This window comes from Eucyclogobius newberryi, unplaced genomic scaffold (assembly GCF_026437365.1).
Source record: "Eucyclogobius newberryi isolate DKJ021-1_F unplaced genomic scaffold, fEucNew1.0.hap1 SCAF_265, whole genome shotgun sequence".
In the NCBI taxonomy this organism is placed as follows: domain Eukaryota; kingdom Metazoa; phylum Chordata; class Actinopteri; order Gobiiformes; family Gobiidae; genus Eucyclogobius; species Eucyclogobius newberryi.
The window spans coordinates 24,463-44,535 of record NW_027315907.1 but is presented as its reverse complement, the minus strand read 5'-3'; the positions used below and the strand labels follow the sequence as shown (position 1 = coordinate 44,535).

The 20,073-nt window shown below is 48.4% G+C and overlaps 1 protein-coding gene across 1 annotated transcript in view; it reads left to right on the top strand.

Annotated features, from left to right (window-relative positions):
• Positions 1-367: 367 nt before the first annotated feature.
• Positions 368-20,073, top strand: part of guf1 (GTP binding elongation factor GUF1) — a 29,376-nt gene continuing 9,670 nt past the window's right edge. Inside the window, exons 1-16 of the mRNA XM_072459731.1 lie at positions 368-746; positions 1,207-1,318; positions 1,791-1,939; positions 3,995-4,075; positions 4,278-4,355; positions 6,036-6,119; positions 7,055-7,119; positions 7,571-7,774; positions 8,777-8,916; positions 9,347-9,470; positions 9,567-9,699; positions 9,943-10,086; positions 10,187-10,320; positions 10,881-10,982; positions 13,634-13,753; positions 14,613-14,649. Coding sequence (XP_072315832.1) covers positions 585-746; positions 1,207-1,318; positions 1,791-1,939; positions 3,995-4,075; positions 4,278-4,355; positions 6,036-6,119; positions 7,055-7,119; positions 7,571-7,774; positions 8,777-8,916; positions 9,347-9,470; positions 9,567-9,699; positions 9,943-10,086; positions 10,187-10,320; positions 10,881-10,982; positions 13,634-13,753; positions 14,613-14,649 — 1,869 coding nt within the window. The 5' untranslated portion in view covers positions 368-584. The remainder of the gene's footprint in view (positions 747-1,206; positions 1,319-1,790; positions 1,940-3,994; positions 4,076-4,277; positions 4,356-6,035; positions 6,120-7,054; positions 7,120-7,570; positions 7,775-8,776; positions 8,917-9,346; positions 9,471-9,566; positions 9,700-9,942; positions 10,087-10,186; positions 10,321-10,880; positions 10,983-13,633; positions 13,754-14,612; positions 14,650-20,073) is intronic.

Below are 20,073 nucleotides of genomic sequence, written 5' to 3'. Positions count from 1 at the left end.
TCTATCCTAGTTAATTGTTTAGTTTTATATTCATCCATTCATTAAACTTAATTTTTTTTTCCATATGAATAGTTCGAAATAATGATTCATCACATTTTTATGCCTAATGTGTCTGTGTTTAGTTTTATTCCAATTTTTTTCTAATAGTTTATTCGAACAGTTTCATTCTAATAGTTTTATTCGAATAGTTTTATTCGAATAGTTTTATTACAATAGTTTTATCCGAATAGTTTTATTACAATAGTTTTATTACAATAGTTTTATTACAATAATTTAATTACAATAGTTCCGGTTCAAACCGCGACACTTTCTCTCTTGTGTGTTTTTCATCTTTGTTTCCGCCGGAAGTGCATCTCCCAGAATGCCCCGCGGCCGTGACCGCTCTGTCAAACATGTCCGCGCTCTGTAAACTCACGCGTTTGCCTTTTGCAGCTTCAAACTTCACGTTTCACCCGTAAATCAAACCGCGGATTCAGTTAAAACGTTTGAGCCGCGGGTTTGACGCGGTTTGGACGCGGTTTGTCGCGTCACAAAGAAGTGTTTTTACTGTTAGCATCTCGAGGCTAACGCTAACCGGTGTAAACATGATCCTGCAGCGCGGGGAAGCGGCGCTTCTAAGGCACTTTTCACGCTTTAAATTGCACAGAAATAAAGTGGACGGATCCTGTTTGACCTTCAGACACCGCTGGATGAAAATAACACCTTTTATGCACGGATTTAAGCTGATGAGTACGCGTCCTAACAAGGTAAAGGCAGTTTAAACCATCGCTGGATCAAATAAAGGTGTTTTATTGTATTATTGTGTGTCAGATCAGAACTGTCTCGTTTACAGTCTGGTTGCTAGGTAACAGCCGTGGAATGACCTATGTCATATTTGTGCTCATGTCCAACCAGAAAGTACAATTATAAACTTTACACAAACTGTCAAACTGGGACAAATGGACAAAATGTTGAGTCAAATGTGAAGTATATTTGTGTTCAGTGCGTTTGAGTGACATGTGCGTCTGAGCTGTCATGGACTTAAAACACATTTACATTGGATTTTACTGAGCGGTTTGGATTCTGCTCAGAGCGCTCGGTGCAAACAGCTGCAGGACATTCTTCTGTCTAGTTTTATCTGCTGAAATATTACACACTTGAACACTACTGACACTTTTGAGACGCTCAGATACAGTTAAGACATATTTGTTCTGCATGTTTGTGCAGGAGAACGTGGACTTGTCCGTGTTCTCCAGCGACAGGATCAGGAACTTCTGCATCATCGCTCACATCGACCACGGCAAGAGCACGCTAGCAGACCGGCTCTTGGAGATCACAGGTGTGAACCGGGACTAAAGCGGGTCTAAAGCGGGTCTAAAGCGGGACTAAAGCGGGTCTAAACGGGTCTAAACGGGTCTAAAGCGGGTCTAAAGCGGGACTAAAGCGGGTCTAAACGGGTCTAAACGGGTCTAAAGCGGGTCTAAAGCGGGTCTAAAGCGGGACTAAAGCGGGTCTAAACGGGTCTAAAGTGGGTCTAAAGCGGGTCTAAAGCGGGACTAAAGCGGGTCTAAAGCGGGTCTAAAGCAGGACTAAAGCAGGACTAAAGCAGGTCTAAAGCAGGTCTAAAGCAAGACTAAAGCGGGTCTAATGCGGGTCTAATGCGGGTTTAATGCGGGTCTAATGCGGGTCTAATGCGGGTCTAAAGCGGGTCTAAAGCGGGTCTAAAGCGGGTCTAAAGCGGGACTAAAGCGGGACTAAAGCAAGACTAAAGTGGGACTAAAGCAGGTCTGGATTAACCTTCTCTGGTTCAGGAGCCATCTCTGCGACGGAGAAGAACCGTCAGGTGTTGGATCAGCTGCAGGTGGAGAGAGAGCGAGGCATCACAGTGAAGGCCCAGACTGCATCACTCTTCTACCACCACCAGGGGGTGCCACACCTGCTCAACCTCATCGACACGCCGGTAACGCACGTGTTTAAACTCATCACATGAACTCATTACTTTTCTTTCCTTAGTTAACATGTTTGTTGGGCAAAATTAATGGTGTGGAGTTGAACAATGGCACCACTTTCCTGACCTTTGACCCTGAGCGTTCACCCTGACTCTCTGCCGCTCTCTAGGGTCACATGGACTTCAGCGTTTCACCTGTGACTCTCTGCCGCCCTCTAGGGTCACGTGGACTCCAGTGTTTCACCTGTGACTCTCCGCCGCCCTCTAGGGTCACATGCACTTCAGTGTTTCACCCGTGACTCTCTGCCGCCCTCTAGGGTCACATGCACTTCAGTGTTTCACCCGTGACTCTCTGCCGCCCTCTAGGGTCACGTGGACTTCAGTATTTCACCTGTGACTCTCTGCTGCCCTCTAGGATCACATGGACTTCAGCGTTTCACCTGTGACTCTGCCGCCCTCTAGGGTCACATGGACTCCAGTGTTTCACCTGTGACTCTCTGCCGCCCTCTAGGGTCACTTGGACTCCAGTGTTTCACCTGTGACTCTCTGCCGCCCTCTAGGGTCACTTGGACTCCAGTGTTTCACCTGTGACTCTCTGCCGCCCTCTAGGGTCACTTGGACTCCAGTGTTTCACCTGTGACTCTCTGCCGCCCTCTAGGGTCACATGGACTCCAGTGTTTCACCTGTGACTCTCTGCCGCCCTCTAGGGTCACGTGGACTCCAGTGTTTCACCTGTGACTCTCCGCCGCCCTCTAGGGTCACATGCACTTCAATGTTTCACCCGTGACTCTCTGCCGCCCTCTAGGGTCACGTGGACTTCAGTATTTCACCTGTGACTCTCTGCCGCCCTCTAGGATCACATGGACTTCAGCGTTTCACCTGTGACTCTGCCGCCCTCTAGGGTCACGTGCACTTCAGTGTTTCACCTGTGACTCTCTGCCGCCCTCTAGGGTCACGTGGACTCCAGTGTTTCACCTGTGACTCTCTGCCGCCCTCTAGGGTCACATGGACTCCAGTGTTTCACCTGTGACTCTCTGCCGCCCTCTAGGGTCACGTGGACTCCAGTGTTTCACCTGTGACTCTGCCGCCCTCTAGGGTCACTTGGACTCCAGTGTTTCACCTGTGACTCTCTGCCGCCCTCTAGGGTCACTTGGACTCCAGTGTTTCACCTGTGACTCTCTGCCGCCCTCTAGGGTCACGTGGACTCCAGTGTTTCACCTGTGACTCTGCCGCCCTCTAGGGTCACTTGGACTCCAGTGTTTCACCTGTGACTCTCTGCCGCCCTCTAGGGTCACGTGGACTCCAGTGTTTCACCTGTGACTCTCTGCCGCCCCCTAGGGTCACATGGACTCCAGTGTTTCACCTGTGACTCTCTGCCGCCCTCTAGGGTCACGTGGACTCCAGTGTTTCACCTGTGACTCTGCCGCCCTCTAGGGTCACTTGGACTCCAGTGTTTCACCTGTGACTCTCTGCCGCCCTCTAGGGTCACTTGGACTCCAGTGTTTCACCTGTGACTCTCTGCCGCCCTCTAGGGTCACGTGGACTCCAGTGTTTCACCTGTGACTCTCTGCCGCCCCCTAGGGTCACATGGACTCCAGTGTTTCACCTGTGACTCTCTGCCGCCCTCTAGGGTCACGTGGACTCCAGTGTTTCACCTGTGACTCTGCCGCCCTCTAGGGTCACGTGGACTTCAGTGTTTCACCTGTGACTCTCTGCCGCCCTCTAGGGTCACGTGGACTCCAGTGTTTCACCTGTGACTCTGCCGCCCTCTAGGGTCACGTGCACTTCAGTGTTTCACCTGTGACTCTCTGCCGCCCTCTAGGGTCACGTGGACTCCAGTGTTTCACCTGTGACTCTCTGCCGCCCTCTAGGGTCACGTGCACTTCAGTGTTTCACCTGTGACTCTCTGCCGCCCTCTAGGGTCACGTGGACTCCAGTGTTTCACCTGTGACTCTCTGCCGCCCTCTAGGGTCACGTGGACTCCAGTGTTTCACCTGTGACTCTCTGCCGCCCTCTAGGGTCACGTGGACTCCAGTGTTTCACCTGTGACTCTCTGCCGCCCTCTAGGGTCACGTGGACTTCAGTTACGAGGTGTCGCGCTCCATCTCGGCCTGTCAGGGAGTTCTGCTCATCGTAGACGCCAATCAGGTAGGTCACCTGCAGCTCCCCCTGCAGCTCCTTTGTGAAAATACACTGTCAGAGAACAGACGCAAACATGTTCTTTTTCTGTTTTTTCCCCACTTTTAAAAATAGAATACAATGTTTGTATATTTGTTTTGTTTTTTTAATTGGAAAGAAATTTGACCTTTTACCAAAAAAAATCATTTAGACTTTTTTCTTTTGGTTTCAGGGCATCCAGGCTCAGACCGTGGCCAACTTTTACCTGGCGTTTGAGGCTCAGCTGGCGATAATCCCCATCATCAACAAGGTATCCACCTGAAACATGAACCTACAGTTAGATCTACACCATCAGATCCACCTGAAACATGAACCTACAGTTAGATCTACACCATCAGATCCACCTGAAACATGAACCTACAGTTAGATCTACACCATCAGATCCACCTGAAACATGAACCTACAGTTAGATCTACACCATCAGATCCACCTGAAACATGAACCTACAGTTAGATCTACACCATCAGATCCACCTGAAACATGAACCTACAGTTAGATCTACACCATCAGATCCACCTGAAACATGAACCTACAGTTAGATCTACACTGTCAGATCCACCTGAAACATGAACCTACAGTTAGATAAACATGAAACTACAGTTGGATCTACACTGTCAGATCCACCTGAAACATGAACCTACAGTTAGATCTACACTGTCAGATCCACCTGAAACATGAACCTACAGTTAGATCTACACTGTCAGATCCACCTGAAACATGAACCTACAGTTAGATCGACACTGTCAGATCCACCTGAAACATGAACCTACAGTTAGATCTACACCATCAGATCCACCTGAAACATGAACCTACAGTTAGATCTACACCATCAGATCCACCTGAAACATGAACCTACAGTTAGATCGACACTGTCAGATGCACCTGAAACATGAACCTACAGTTAGATCGACACTGTCAGATGCACCTGAAACATGAACCTACAGTTAGATCGACACTGTCAGATCCACCTGAAACATGAACCTACAGTTAGATCTACACCATCAGATCCACCTGAAACATGAACCTACAGTTAGATCTACACCATCAGATCCACCTGAAACATGAACCTACAGTTAGATCTACACCATCAGATCCACCTGAAACATGAACCTACAGTTAGATCTACACCGTCAGATCCACCTGAAACATGAACCTACAGTTAGATCGACACTGTCAGATCCACCTGAAACATGAACCTACAGTTAGATCGACACTGTCAGATCCACCTGAAACATGAACCTACAGTTAGATCGACACTGTCAGATCCACCTGAAACATGAACCTACAGTTAGATCGACACTGTCAGATCCACCTGAAACATGAACCTACAGTTAGATCTACACCGTCGGATCCACCTGAAACATGAAACTACAGTTGGATCTACACTGTCGGCTCCACCTGAAACATGAACCTACAGTTAGATCTACACTGTCAGATCCACCTGAAACATGAACCTACAGTTAGATAAACATGAAACTACAGTTGGATCTACACTGTCAGATCCACCTGAAACATGAACCTACAGTTAGATCGACACTGTCAGATCCACCTGAAACATGAACCTACAGTTAGATCTACACTGTCAGATCCACCTGAAACATGAAACTACAGTTGGATCTACACTGTCAGATCCACCTGAAACATGAACCTACAGTTAGATCTACACCGTCAGATCCACCTGAAACATGAAACTACAGTTAGATCTACACCGTCAGATCCACCTGAAACATGAACCTACAGTTAGATCTACACCGTCAGATCCACCTGAAACATGAACCTACAGTTAGATCTACACCATCAGATCCACCTGAAACATGAACCTACAGTTAGATCTACACCATCAGATCCACCTGAAACTTGAAACTACAGTTAGATCTACACCATCAGATCCACCTGAAACATGAAACTACAGTTAGATCTACACTTTCAGATTGACCTGAAAAACGCCGACCCGGAACGAGTCGAGGCCCAGATCGAGAAGGTCTTCGATATCCCACGAGACGAGTGCATCAGAGTGAGTCCAACTGAGACAGAGAGAGACGGGACCAGAGAGAGAGACGGGACCAGAGGGAGAGACGGGACCAGAGGGAGAGACGGGACCAGAGGGAGAGACGGGACCAGAGGGAGAGACGGGACCAGAGGGAGAGAGAGACGGGACCGGAGAGAGAGAGACGGGACCAGAGGGAGAGACGGGACCAGAGGGAGAGAGAGACGGGACCAGAGGGAGAGAGAGACGGGACCAGAGGGAGAGACGGGACCAGAGGGAGAGAGAGACGGGACCAGAGAGACGGGACCAGAGAGAGAGACGGGACCAGAGGGAGAGAGAGACGGGACCGGAGAGAGAGAGACGGGACCAGAGGGAGAGAGAGACGGGACCAGAGGGAGAGAGAGACGGGACCAGAGGGAGAGAGAGACGGGACCAGAGAGACGGGACCAGAGAGACGGGACCAGAGAGACGGGACCAGAGAGAGAGACGGGACCGGAGAGAGAGAGACGGGACCGGAGAGACGGGACCAGAGAGACGGGACCAGAGAGACGGGACCAGAGAGACGGGACCAGAGAGACGGGACCAGAGAGAGAGACGGGACCAGAGGGAGAGAGAGACGGGACCAGAGGGAGAGAGAGACGGGACCAGAGGGAGAGAGAGACGGGACCAGAGGGAGAGAGAGACGGGACCAGAGGGAGAGAGAGACGGGACCAGAGAGACGGGACCAGAGAGACGGGACCAGAGAGACGGGACCAGAGAGAGAGACGGGACCGGAGAGAGAGAGACGGGACCGGAGAGACGGGACCAGAGAGACGGGACCAGAGAGACGGGACCAGAGAGACGGGACCAGAGAGACGGGACCAGAGAGAGAGACGGGACCAGAGAGAGAGACGGGACCAGAGAGAGAGATGGGACCAGAGAGAGATAATATCATCATCTTTATTGTTCATTTTTCCTTTCAGATTTCTGCTAAACTGGGAACCAACGTGGACAAGGTTCTTGAGGCCGTCGTGGAGCGAATCCCACCGTGAGTCTTTGTAACGGTAACTGACCTGTGCTCCAGACCGTTGCTCCAGACCTGTGCTCCAGACCTGTGCTCCAGACCGTTGCTCCAGACCTGTGCTCCAGACCGTTGCTCCAGACCTGTGCTCCAGACCGTTGCTCCAGACCTGTGCTCCAGACCGTTGCTCCAGACCGTTGCTCCAGACCGTTGCTCCAGACCGTTGCTCCAGACCGTTGCTCCAGACCGTTGCTCCAGACCGTTGCTCCAGGCCGTTGCTCCAGACCTGTGCTCCAGACCGTTGCTCCAGACCGTTGCTCCAGACCGTTGCTCCAGACCGTTGCTCCAGACCGTTGCTCCAGGCCGTTGCTCCAGACCTGTGCTCCAGACCTGTGCTCCAGACCGTTGCTCCAGACCGTTGCTCCAGACCGTTGCTCCAGACCGTTGCTCCAGTCTTGAACCTGTTTGTGTCCCTCAGGCCGGCGGCGAGTCCAGAGTCTCCGCTGCGAGCCCTGGTTTTCGACTCAAACTTCGACCATTATCGAGGCGTCGTGGCCAACGTGGCTCTGTTTGGAGGGAAAGTGAAGAAAGGAGATCGAGTCGTGTCGTCGCATCTGAAGAAGACGTACGAGATCCAAGAAGTCGGGATTCTGAGGCCTCAAGAACTGCCCACGAGCCAGCTGTAAGGACGAGGTCCAAACCGGGTCTAAAAGAGCTCTAAAAGAGGGCTGAAAGAGCTCTAAAACGGGTCTAAAAGAGGCCTAAGATAGGTCTAAAAGAGGTCTAAAAGAGGTCTAAAACAGGACTAAAACAGGACTAAAACAGGACTAAAACAGGACTAAAAGAGGTCTAAAAGAGGACTAAAACAGGACTAAAACAGGACTGAAACAGGACTAAAACAGGACTAAAAGAGCTCTAAAAATCGGTCTAAAAGAGGTTTACACGAGGTCTAAAAGAGGTCTAAAAGAGGTCTAAAAGAGGACTAAAAGAGGACTAAAAGAGGACTAAAAGAGGTCTAAAACAGGACTAAAACAGGACTAAAACAGGACTAAAACAGGACTAAAAGAGCTCTAAAAATCGGTCTAAAATAGGTTTACACGAGGTCTAAAAGAGGTCTAAAAGAGGTCTAAAAGAGGACTAAAAGAGGACTAAAAGAGGACTAAAAGAGGACTAAAACAGGACTAAAACAGGACTAAAACAGGACTAAAACGGGACTAAAAGAGCTCTAAAAATCGGTCTAAAAGAGGTTTACACAAGGTCTAAAAGAGGACTAAAACAGGACTAAAACAGGACTAAAACAGGACTAAAACGGGACTAAAAGAGCTCTAAAAATCGGTCTAAAAGAGGTTTACACGAGGTCTAAAAGAGGTCTAAAAAAGGACTAAAACGGGTCTAAAAGAGGACTTAAACAGGACTAAAAGAGGTCTCAAAGAAGTCTAAAAAGTCTAAAAGAAGTCTAAAACAGGACTAAAAGAGGGCTAAAAGAGGTGTAAACCAGGTCTGAACCAGGTCTAAAAAGTTAATATAAATTCAGCTTAGTTAAGAAAGTACTTTTTGTAAAATTCTGTCCTAGTTTTTGATCCTTATGAATGTAAATACAGATGCATTTCTCTCTCATGCTTCTGTTTCATGTCAGATCTGCAGCTCAGGTGGGCTTTGTTCTCATGCTTCTGTTTCATGTCAGATTTGCAGGTCAGGTGGGCTTCGTTGTCGCGGGGATGAAGGACATTAAAGAAGCTCAGGTTGGAGACACTCTGTTCCTCCAGGATCGGCCTGTGGAGCCTCTGCCGGGCTTTAAAGCGGCAAAACCCATGGTGTTTGCAGGTGAGGCAGAAGAACACCTGTGTGAACACCTGTGTGAACACCTCTGTGAACACCTGTGTGAACACCTCTGTGAACACCTCTGTGAACACCTCTGTGAACACCTGTGTGAACACCTCTGTGAACACCTCTGTGAACACCTGTCTGAACACCTGTCTGAACACCTGTCTGAACACCTGTGTGAACACCTGTCTGAACACCTGTGTGAACACCTCTGTGAACACCTCTGTGAACACCTGTCTGAACACCTGTCTGAACACCTGTCTGAACACCTGTGTGAACACCTGTCTGAACACCTGTGTGAACACCTGTGTGAACACCTCTGTGAACACCTGTGTGAACACCTGTGTGAACACCTGTCTGAACACCTGTCTGAACACCTGTCTGAACACCTGTCTGAACACCTGTCTGAACACCTGTGTCTGGTCTTCAGGGATGTTCCCCATGGACCAGTCTGAGTACACCGGGCTCCGCAGCGCCATCCAGAGGCTGACACTGAACGACTCCAGTGTGAGTGTGCAGAGAGACAGCAGCCTGGCCCTGGGAGCGGGCTGGAGGTGAGGCCTGAACTGGGCCTGAAACTGGGTCTGAACCCAGTCTGAACCAGTGTTCAGACTGGGTTTATCTGAGTTTAAACTGGTTTGTGTGTTCAGACTGGGTTTCCTGGGCCTGCTGCACATGGAGGTGTTTAATCAGCGTCTGGAGCAGGAGTTCAACGCCTCAGTCATCGTCACCGCCCCAACTGTGCCTTATAAAGCAGTTCTGTCCTCGGCCAAACTCATCAAGGTAAACCGGGACTAAACCTGGACTAAACCTGGACTAAACCTGGACTAAACCTGGACTAAACCTGGACTAAACCTGGACTAAACCTGGACTAAACCTGGACTAAACCGGGACTAAACCTGGACTAAACCGGGACTAAACCGGGACTAAACCGGGACTAAACCGGGACTAAACCGGGACTAAACCGGGACTAAACCGGGACTAAACCGGGACTAAACCTGGACTAAACCAGTTCTTTGTTCTCAGGAGCATGGCAGTGAGGAGATCATCGTAGTGAACCCGGCTCAGTTCCCAGATCGCTCTGTTGTCTCCCAGTACCTAGAACCCATCGTTTTAGGAACCATTTTGGCCCCGGACGATTTCACTGGACAGATCCTGAGTCTCTGTGCGGTGAGAGTCCCCCTGTAGTGCTTTAGCCTCGTCTCCATGGTAACAGAGTCACAGAGGAATGTTATGCAGTAGTGCTTTAGCCTTGTCTCCATGGTAACAGAGTCGCAGAGGAGTGCAGAAGAACATGCTGTACATCGACGACCACCGCGTCATGATGAAGTACATGTTTCCTCTCAATGAGATCGTGGTGGATTTCTACGACCTGCTCAAGTCCATGTCCTCGGGATACGCCAGGTGAGACGCGGGCGGGTACAGGTGAGACGAGGGCGCAGGTGAGACGCGGGCGCAAGTGAGACGCGGGCGCAGGTGAGACGCGGGCGCAGGTGAGACGCGCGCGCGGGTGAGACGCGGGCGCGGGTGAGACGCGGGCGCAAGTGAGACGCGGGCGCGGGTGAGACGCGCGCGCGGGTGAGACGCGGGTGAGACGCGGGCGCGGGTGAGACGCGGGCGCGGGTGAGACGCGGGCGCGGGTGAGACGCGGGCGCGGGTGAGACGCGGGCGCGGGTGAGACGCGGGCGCGGGTGAGACGCTGGCGCGGGTGAGACGCTGGCGCGGGTGAGACGCTGGCGCGAGCGCAAGTGAGACGCGGGCGGGCGCAATTGAGACGCGGGCGGGCGCAATTGAGACGCGGGCGGGCGCAGGTGAGACGCGGGCGGGCGCAGGTGAGACGCGGGCCGGGGGCCGGACGCGGGACGCTTGTCCTGATTGCTCTGACCGCTCGACACTGGTCAAAACACGAGACAAACGGTCACAAACGACATTGTTCTGAAGAGAGATCCTTTTCTGTGTCTCAGTTTTGACTACGAGAACGCGGGTTACGAGGCTGCAGACCTGATCAAGATGGAGATTCTTCTGAACGGCCGTCCAGTGGAGGAGCTCACCACCATCGTGCACAGGTTTGACCACAGCAGCGGTCAGCGTGCGACCTTCATTCAGCTGTGAATGAAGGACTGTTCACACGACTGTACACACACGACTGTACACACACGACTGTACACACACGACTGTACACACGACTGTACACACACGACTGTACACACACGACTGTACACACGACTGTACACACACGACTGTACACACACGACTGTACACACACGACTGTACACACGACTGTACACACACGACTGTACACACGACTGTACACACGACTGTACACACACGACTGTACACACACGACTGTACACACGACTGTACACACGACTGTACACACGACTGTACACACGACTGTACACACGACTGTACACACACGACTGTACACACGACTGTACACACGACTGTACACACGACTGTACACACACGACAGTACACACACGACAGTACACACGACTGTACACACACGACTGTACACACACGACTGTACACACACGACTGTACACACGACTGTACACACGACTGTACACACACGACTGTACACACGACTGTACACACACGACTGTACACACACGACTGTACACACGACTGTACACACGACTGTACACACGACTGTACACACGACTGTACACACACGACTGTACACACACGACTGTACACACACGACTGTACACACACGACTACACACACGACTGTACACACACGACTGTACACACACGACAGTACACACGACAGTACACACGACTGTACACACGACTGTACACACGACTGTACACACACGACTGTACACACACGACTGTACACACACGACTGTACACACACGACTGTACACACGACTGTACACACACGACAGTACACACGACTGTACACACGACTGTACACACACGACTGTACACACACGACTACACACACGACTGTACACACACGACTGTACACACACGACAGTACACACGACAGTACACACGACAGTACACACGACTGTACACACGACTGTACACACACGACTGTACACACACGACTGTACACACGACTGTACACACGACTGTACACACGACTGTACACACACGACTGTACACACACGACTGTACACACACGACTGTACACACGACTGTACACACGACTGTACACACGACTGTACACACGACTGTACACACGACTGTACACACGACTGTACACACACGACTGTACACACACGACTGTACACACACGACAGTACACACGACAGTACACACGACTGTACACACGACTGTACACACACGACTGTACACACACGACTGTACACACGACTGTACACACGACTGTACACACGACTGTACACACACGACTGTACACACACGACTGTACACACACGACTGTACACACACGACTGTACACACACGACAGTACACACGACAGTACACACGACAGTACACACGACTGTACACACGACTGTACACACACGACTGTACACACACGACTGTACACACGACTGTACACACGACTGTACACACACGACTGTACACACACGACTGTACACACACGACTGTACACACGACTGTACACACGACTGTACACACACGACTGTACACACGACTGTACACACGACTGTACACACGACTGTACACATGACTTTTATGTTGAGTAACATCTTGCGCACGTTCAAAACAACGTTCACAGTACGACTGACCTGGTGTCTGTAGCTCAGTGCTTCTGTAGCTCAGTGCCTCTGTAGCTCAGTGCTTCTGTAGCTCAGTGCCTCTGTGGCTCAGTGCCTCTGTGGCTCAGTGCTTCTGTAGCTCAGTGCTTCTGTAGCTCAGTGCCTCTGTAGCTCAGTGCTTCTGTAGCTCAGTGCTTCTGTAGCTCAGTGCCTCTGTAGCTCAGTGCCTCTGTAGCTCAGTGCTTCTGTAGCTCAGTGCTTCTGTAGCTCAGTGCCTCTGTAGCTCAGTGCTTCTGTAGCTCAGTGCTTCTGTGGCTCAGTGCCTCTGTGGCTCAGTGCCTCTGTGGCTCAGTGCTTCTGTAGCTCAGTGCCTCTGTGGCTCAGTGCCTCTGTGGCTCAGTGCTTCTGTAGCTCAGTGCTTCTGTAGCTCAGTGCCTCTGTAGCTCAGTGCTTCTGTAGCTCAGTGCCTCTGTAGCTCAGTGCCTCTGTAGCTCAGTGCTTCTGTAGCTCAGTGCCTCTGTGGCTCAGTGCTTCTGTAGCTCAGTGCTTCTGTGGCTCAGTGCCTCTGTGGCTCAGTGCCTCTGTGGCTCAGTGCTTCTGTAGCTCAGTGCTTCTGTAACTCAGTGCTTCTGTGGCTCAGTGCCTCTGTGGCTCAGTGCCTCTGTGGCTCAGTGCCTCTGTGGCTCAGTGCTTCTATAGCTCAGTGCTTCTGTAGCTCAGTGCTTCTGTAGCTCAGTGCCTCTGTAGCTCAGTGCCTCTGTAGCTCAGTGCTTCTGTAGCTCAGTGCCTCTGTAGCTCAGTGCCTCTGTAGCTCAGTGCCTCTGTGGCTCAGTGCCTCTGTGGCTCAGTGCCTCTGTGGCTCAGTGCTTCTGTAGCTCAGTGCCTCTGTGGCTCAGTGCCTCTGTGGCTCAGTGCCTCTGTGGCTCAGTGCCTCTGTAGCTCAGTGCTTCTGTAACTCAGTGCTTCTGTGGCTCAGTGCCTCTGTAGCTCAGTGCCTCTGTAGCTCAGTGCCTCTGTAGCTCAGTGCCTCTGTGCTCTCAGGGCGCGCGCCTACAGCGCGGGCAAAGCCATGTGTGAGCGTCTGAAAGAGTCCATCCCTCGTCAGATGTTTGAAGTGGCAGTTCAGGCGGCGATCGGGAGCAAAGTCATCGCCCGGGAAACGTGAGTTTCACTCAAGTGTACTACAAATACTACAATATACTACAAATACTACAAATACTACAAATACTACAAATACTACAATAAACTACAAATACTACAAATACTACAAATACTACAAATACTACAATATACTGCAATATACTACAAATACTACAATATACTACAAAAACTACAATATACTACAAAAACTACAATATACTACAAATAATACAAATACTACAATATACTGCAATATACTACAAATACTACAATATACTACAAAAACTACAATATACTACAAATAATACAAATACTACAATATACTGCAATATACTACACATACTACAATATACTACAAAAACTACAATATACTACAAATAATACAAATACTACAATATACTGCAATATACTACAAATACTACAATATACTACAAAAACTACAATATACTACAAATAATACAAATACTACAATATACTGCAATATACTACAAATACTACAATATACTACAATATACTACAAATAATACAAATACTACAATATACTGCAATATACTACAAATACTACAATATACTACAAAAACTACAATATACTACAAATAATACAAATACTACAATATACTGCAAATACTAAAGCTGCTCTCTCTATAGCTCGTCACAGGAGAACAAACTCTCCTGAGAAACCCTCGCCCGGTCTATATTTGTATATGTAAAGTGAAAGTGGCTGAGACCAAAACATGAAGATGATTTATGTTTGAAAAGTCAAAAACAGCTCGATTCTTTGACAGCGTTTACATTTAGAAGCTTCACTTACAACGATCTCCTCAAGAACGTTCATGTTGAGTCCACGATCATGACGCTGATGATGGACCGTCTGTTTCAGGATCAAGGCCTTCAGGAAGAACGTCCTGGCCAAATGTGTGAGTCCAACACACATGTTTGTCCCGAGTTTGTGTCCTTACATGACGTTTGTCCTGAGTTTGTGTCCTTACATGACGTTTGTCCTGAGTTTGTGTCCTTACATGAAGTTTGTCCTGAGTTTGTGTCCTTCAACATGACGTTTGTCCTGAGTTTGTGTCCTTCAACATGACGTTTGTCCTGAGTTTGTATCCTTACATGACGTTTGTCCTGAGTTTGTGTCCTTACATGACGTTTGTCCTGAGTTTGTGTCCTTACATGACGTTTGTCCTGAGTTTGTGTCCTTACATGACATTTGTCCTGAGTTTGTGTCCTTACATGACGTTTGTCCTGAGTTTGTGTCCTTACATGACGTTTGTCCTGAGTTTGTGTCCTTCAACATGACGTTTGTCCTGAGTTTGTGTCCTTACATGACATTTGTCCTGAGTTTGTGTCCTTCAACATGACGTTTGTCCCGAGTTTGTGTCCTTCAACATGACGTTTGTCCTGAGTTTGTGTCCTTCAACATGACCTTTGTCCTGAGTTTGTGTCCTTCAACATGACGTTTGTCCTGAGTTTGTGTCCTTCAACATGACGTTTGTCCTGAGTTTGTGTCCTTCAACATGACGTTTGTCCTGAGTTTGTGTCCTTCAACATGACGTTTGTCCTGAGTTTGTGTCCTTCAACATGACGTTTGTCCCGAGTTTGTGTCCTTGCATGACGTTTGTCCCGAGTTTGTGTCCTTCAACATGACGTTTGTCCCGAGTTTGTGTCCTTCAACATGACGTTTGTCCCGAGTTTGTGTCCTTCAACATGACGTTTGTCCCGAGTTTGTGTCCTTCAACATGACGTTTGTCCCGAGTTTGTGTCCTTCAACATGACGTTTGTCCCGAGTTTGTGTCCTTACATGAAGTTTGTCCTGAGTTTGTGTCCTTCAACATGACGTTTGTCCTGAGTTTGTGTCCTTACATGAAGTTTGTCCTGAGTTTGTGTCCTTCAACATGACGTTTGTCCTGAGTTTGTGTCCTTCAACATGACATTTGTCCTGAGTTTGTGTCCTTACATGACGTTTGTCCTGAGTTTGTGTCCTTACATGACGTTTGTCCTGAGTTTGTGTCCTTACATGAAGTTTGTCCTGAGTTTGTGTCCTTCAACATGACGTTTGTCCTGAGTTTGTGTCCTTACATGACGTTTGTCCTGAGTTTGTGTCCTTCAACATGACGTTTGTCCTGAGTTTGTGTCCTTACATGACATTTGTCCTGAGTTTGTGTCCTTACATGACGTTTGTCCCGAGTTTGTGTCCTTCAACATGACGTTTGTCCCGAGTTTGTGTCCTTCAACATGACGTTTGTCCCGAGTTTGTGTCCTTCAACATGACTTTTGTCCCGAGTTTGTGTCCTTCAACATGACGTTTGTCCCGAGTTTGTGTCCTTCAACATGACGTTTGTCCCGAGTTTGTGTCCTTCAACATGACGTTTGTCCCGAGTTTGTGTCCTTCAACATGACGTTTGTCCCGAGTTTGTGTCCTTCAACATGACGTTTGTCCCGAGTTTGTGTCCTTCAACATGACGTTTGTCCCGAGTTTGTGTCCTTCAACATGACGTTTGTCCCGAGTTTGTGTCCTTCAACATGACATTTGTCCCGAGTTTGTGTCCTTACATGACGTTTGTCCTGAGTTTGTGTCCTTACATGACATTTGTCCTGAGTTTGTGTCCTTACATGACGTTTGTCCTGAGTTTGTGTCCTTCAACATGACCTTTGTCCTGAGTTTGTGTCCTTCAACATGACCTTTGTCCTGAGTTTGTGTCCTTCAACATGACGTTTGTCCTGAGTTTGTGTCCTTCAACATGACGTTTGTCCTGAGTTTGTGTCCTTCAACATGACGTTTGTCCTGAGTTTGTGTCCTTCAACATGACGTTTGTCCCGAGTTTGTCTCCTTCAACATGACGTTTGTCCCGAGTTTGTGTCCTTCAACATGACGTTTGTCCCGAGTTTGTGTCCTTGCATGACGTTTGTCCCGAGTTTGTGTCCTTCAACATGACGTTTGTCCCGAGTTTGTGTCCTTCAACATGACGTTTGTCCTGAGTTTGTGTCCTTACATGACGTTTGTCCTGAGTTTGTGTCCTTCAACATGACGTTTGTCCTGAGTTTGTGTCCTTACATGACATTTGTCCTGAGTTTGTGTCCTTACATGACGTTTGTCCTGAGTTTGTGTCCTTCAACATGACGTTTGTCCCGAGTTTGTGTCCTTCAACATGACGTTTGTCCCGAGTTTGTCTCCTTCAACATGACGTTTGTCCCGAGTTTGTGTCCTTCAACATGACGTTTGTCCCGAGTTTGTGTCCTTGCATGACGTTTGTCCCGAGTTTGTGTCCTACAACATGACGTTTGTCCCGAGTTTGTGTCCTTCAACATGACGTTTGTCCCGAGTTTGTGTCCTTCAACATGACGTTTGTCCCGAGTTTGTGTCCTTACATGACGTTTGTCCCGAGTTTGTGTCCTTCAACATGACGTTTGTCCCGAGTTTGTGTCCTTACATGAAGTTTGTCCTGAGTTTGTGTCCTTCAACATGACGTTTGTCCTGAGTTTGTGTCCTTCAACATGACGTTTGTCCTGAGTTTGTGTCCTTACATGACGTTTGTCCTGAGTTTGTGTCCTTACATGACGTTTGTCCTGAGTTTGTGTCCTTACATGACGTTTGTCCTGAGTTTGTGTCCTTCAACATGACGTTTGTCCTGAGTTTGTGTCCTTACATGACGTTTGTCCTGAGTTTGTGTCCTTCAACATGACGTTTGTCCTGAGTTTGTGTCCTTACATGACGTTTGTCCCGAGTTTGTGTCCTTCAACATGACGTTTGTCCCGAGTTTGTGTCCTTCAACATGACGTTTGTCCCGAGTTTGTGTCCTTCAACATGACGTTTGTCCCGAGTTTGTGTCCTTCAACATGACGTTTGTCCCGAGTTTGTGTCCTTCAACATGACGTTTGTCCCGAGTTTGTGTCCTTCAACATGACGTTTGTCCTGAGTTTGTGTCCTTCAACATGACGTTTGTGTCCTTCAACATGACGTTTGTCCTGAGTTTGTGTCCTTACATGACATTTGTCCTGAGTTTGTGTCCTTACATGACGTTTGTCCTGAGTTTGTGTCCTTCAACATGACGTTTGTCCTGAGTTTGTGTCCTTCAACATGACGTTTGTCCTGAGTTTGTGTCCTTCAACATGACGTTTGTCCTGAGTTTGTGTCCTTCAACATGACGTTTGGCCCGAGTTTGTCTCCTTCAACATGACGTTTGTCCCGAGTTTGTGTCCTTCAACATGACGTTTGTCCCGAGTTTGTGTCCTTGCATGACGTTTGTCCCGAGTTTGTGTCCTTCAACATGACGTTTGTCCCGAGTTTGTGTCCTTCAACATGACGTTTGTCCCGAGTTTGTGTCCTTCAACATGACGTTTGTCCTGAGTTTGTGTCCTTCAACATGACGTTTGTCCCGAGTTTGTGTCCTTACATGACGTTTGTCCCGAGTTTGTGTCCTTACATGACGTTTGTCCTGAGTTTGTGTCCTTCAACATGACGTTTGTCCTGAGTTTGTGTCCTTCAACATGACGTTTGTCCTGAGTTTGTGTCCTTCAACATGACGTTTGTCCTGAGTTTGTGTCCTTCAACATGACGTTTGGCCCGAGTTTGTCTCCTTCAACATGACGTTTGTCCCGAGTTTGTGTCCTTCAACATGACGTTTGTCCCGAGTTTGTGTCCTTGCATGACGTTTGTCCCGAGTTTGTGTCCTTCAACATGACGTTTGTCCCGAGTTTGTGTCCTTCAACATGACGTTTGTCCCGAGTTTGTGTCCTTCAACATGACGTTTGTCCTGAGTTTGTGTCCTTCAACATGACGTTTGTCCCGAGTTTGTGTCCTTACATGACGTTTGTCCCGAGTTTGTGTCCTTACATGACGTTTGTCCCGAGTTTGTGTCCTTACATGACGTTTGTCCTGAGTTTGTGTCCTTCAACATGACGTTTGTCCTGAGTTTGTGTCCTTCAACATGACGTTTGTCCTGAGTTTGTGTCCTTACATGACGTTTGTCCTGAGTTTGTGTCCTTCAACATGACGTTTGTCCTGAGTTTGTGTCCTTCAACATGACGTTTGTCCTGAGTTTGTGTCCTTCAACATGACGTTTGTCCTGAGTTTGTGTCCTTCAACATGACGTTTGTCCTGAGTTTGTGTCCTTCAACATGACGTTTGTCCCGAGTTTGTGTCCTTACATGACGTTTGTGTCCTTCAACATGACGTTTGTCCTGAGTTTGTGTCCTTCAACATGACGTTTGTCCTGAGTTTGTGTCCTTACATGACGTTTGTCCTGAGTTTGTGTCCTTCAACATGACGTTTGTCCCGAGTTTGTGTCCTTCAACATGACGTTTGTCCTGAGTTTGTGTCCTTCAACATGACGTTTGTCCTGAGTTTGTGTCCTTCAACATGACGTTTGTCCCGAGTTTGTGTCCTTCAACATGACGTTTGTCCTGAGTTTGTGTCCTTCAACATGACGTTTGTCCCGAGTTTGTGTCCTTACATGACGTTTGTCCCGAGTTTGTGTCCTTCAACATGACGTTTGTCCCGAGTTTGTGTCCTTCAACATGACGTTTGTCCTGAGTTTGTGTCCTTACATGACGTTTGTCCTGAGTTTGTGTCCTTACATGACGTTTGTGTCCTTCAACATGACGTTTGTCCTGAGTTTGTGTCCTTCAACATGACGTTTGTCCTGAGTTTGTGTCCTTACATGACGTTTGTCCTGAGTTTGTGTCCTTCAACATGACGTTTGTCCTGAGTTTGTGTCCTTCAACATGACGTTTGTCCCGAGTTTGTGTCCTTCAACATGACGTTTGTCCTGAGTTTGTGTCCTTCAACATGACGTTTGTCCTGAGTTTGTGTCCTTCAACATGACGTTTGTCCTGAGTTTGTGTCCTTCAACATGACGTTTGTCCTGAGTTTGTGTCCTTCAACACGACGTTTGTCCCGAGTTTGTGTCCTTCAACATGACGTTTGTCCTGAGTTTGTGTCCTTCAACATGACGTTTGTCCTGAGTTTGTGTCCTTCAACATGACGTTTGTCCCGAGTTTGTGTCCTTCAACATGACGTTTGTGTCCTTCAACATGACGTTTGTGTCCTTCAACATGACGTTTGTGTCCTTCAACATGACGTTTGTCCCGAGTTTGTGTCCTTACATGACGTTTGTCCTGAGTTTGTGTCCTTCAACATGACGTTTGTCCTGAGTTTGTGTCCTTACATGACATTTGTCCTGAGTTTGTGTCCTTACATGACGTTTGTCCTGAGTTTGTGTCCTTACATGACGTTTGTCCCGAGTTTGTGTCCTTCAACATGACGTTTGTCCTGAGTTTGTGTCCTTCAACATGACGTTTGTCCTGAGTTTGTGTCCTTCAACATGACGTTTGTCCCGAGT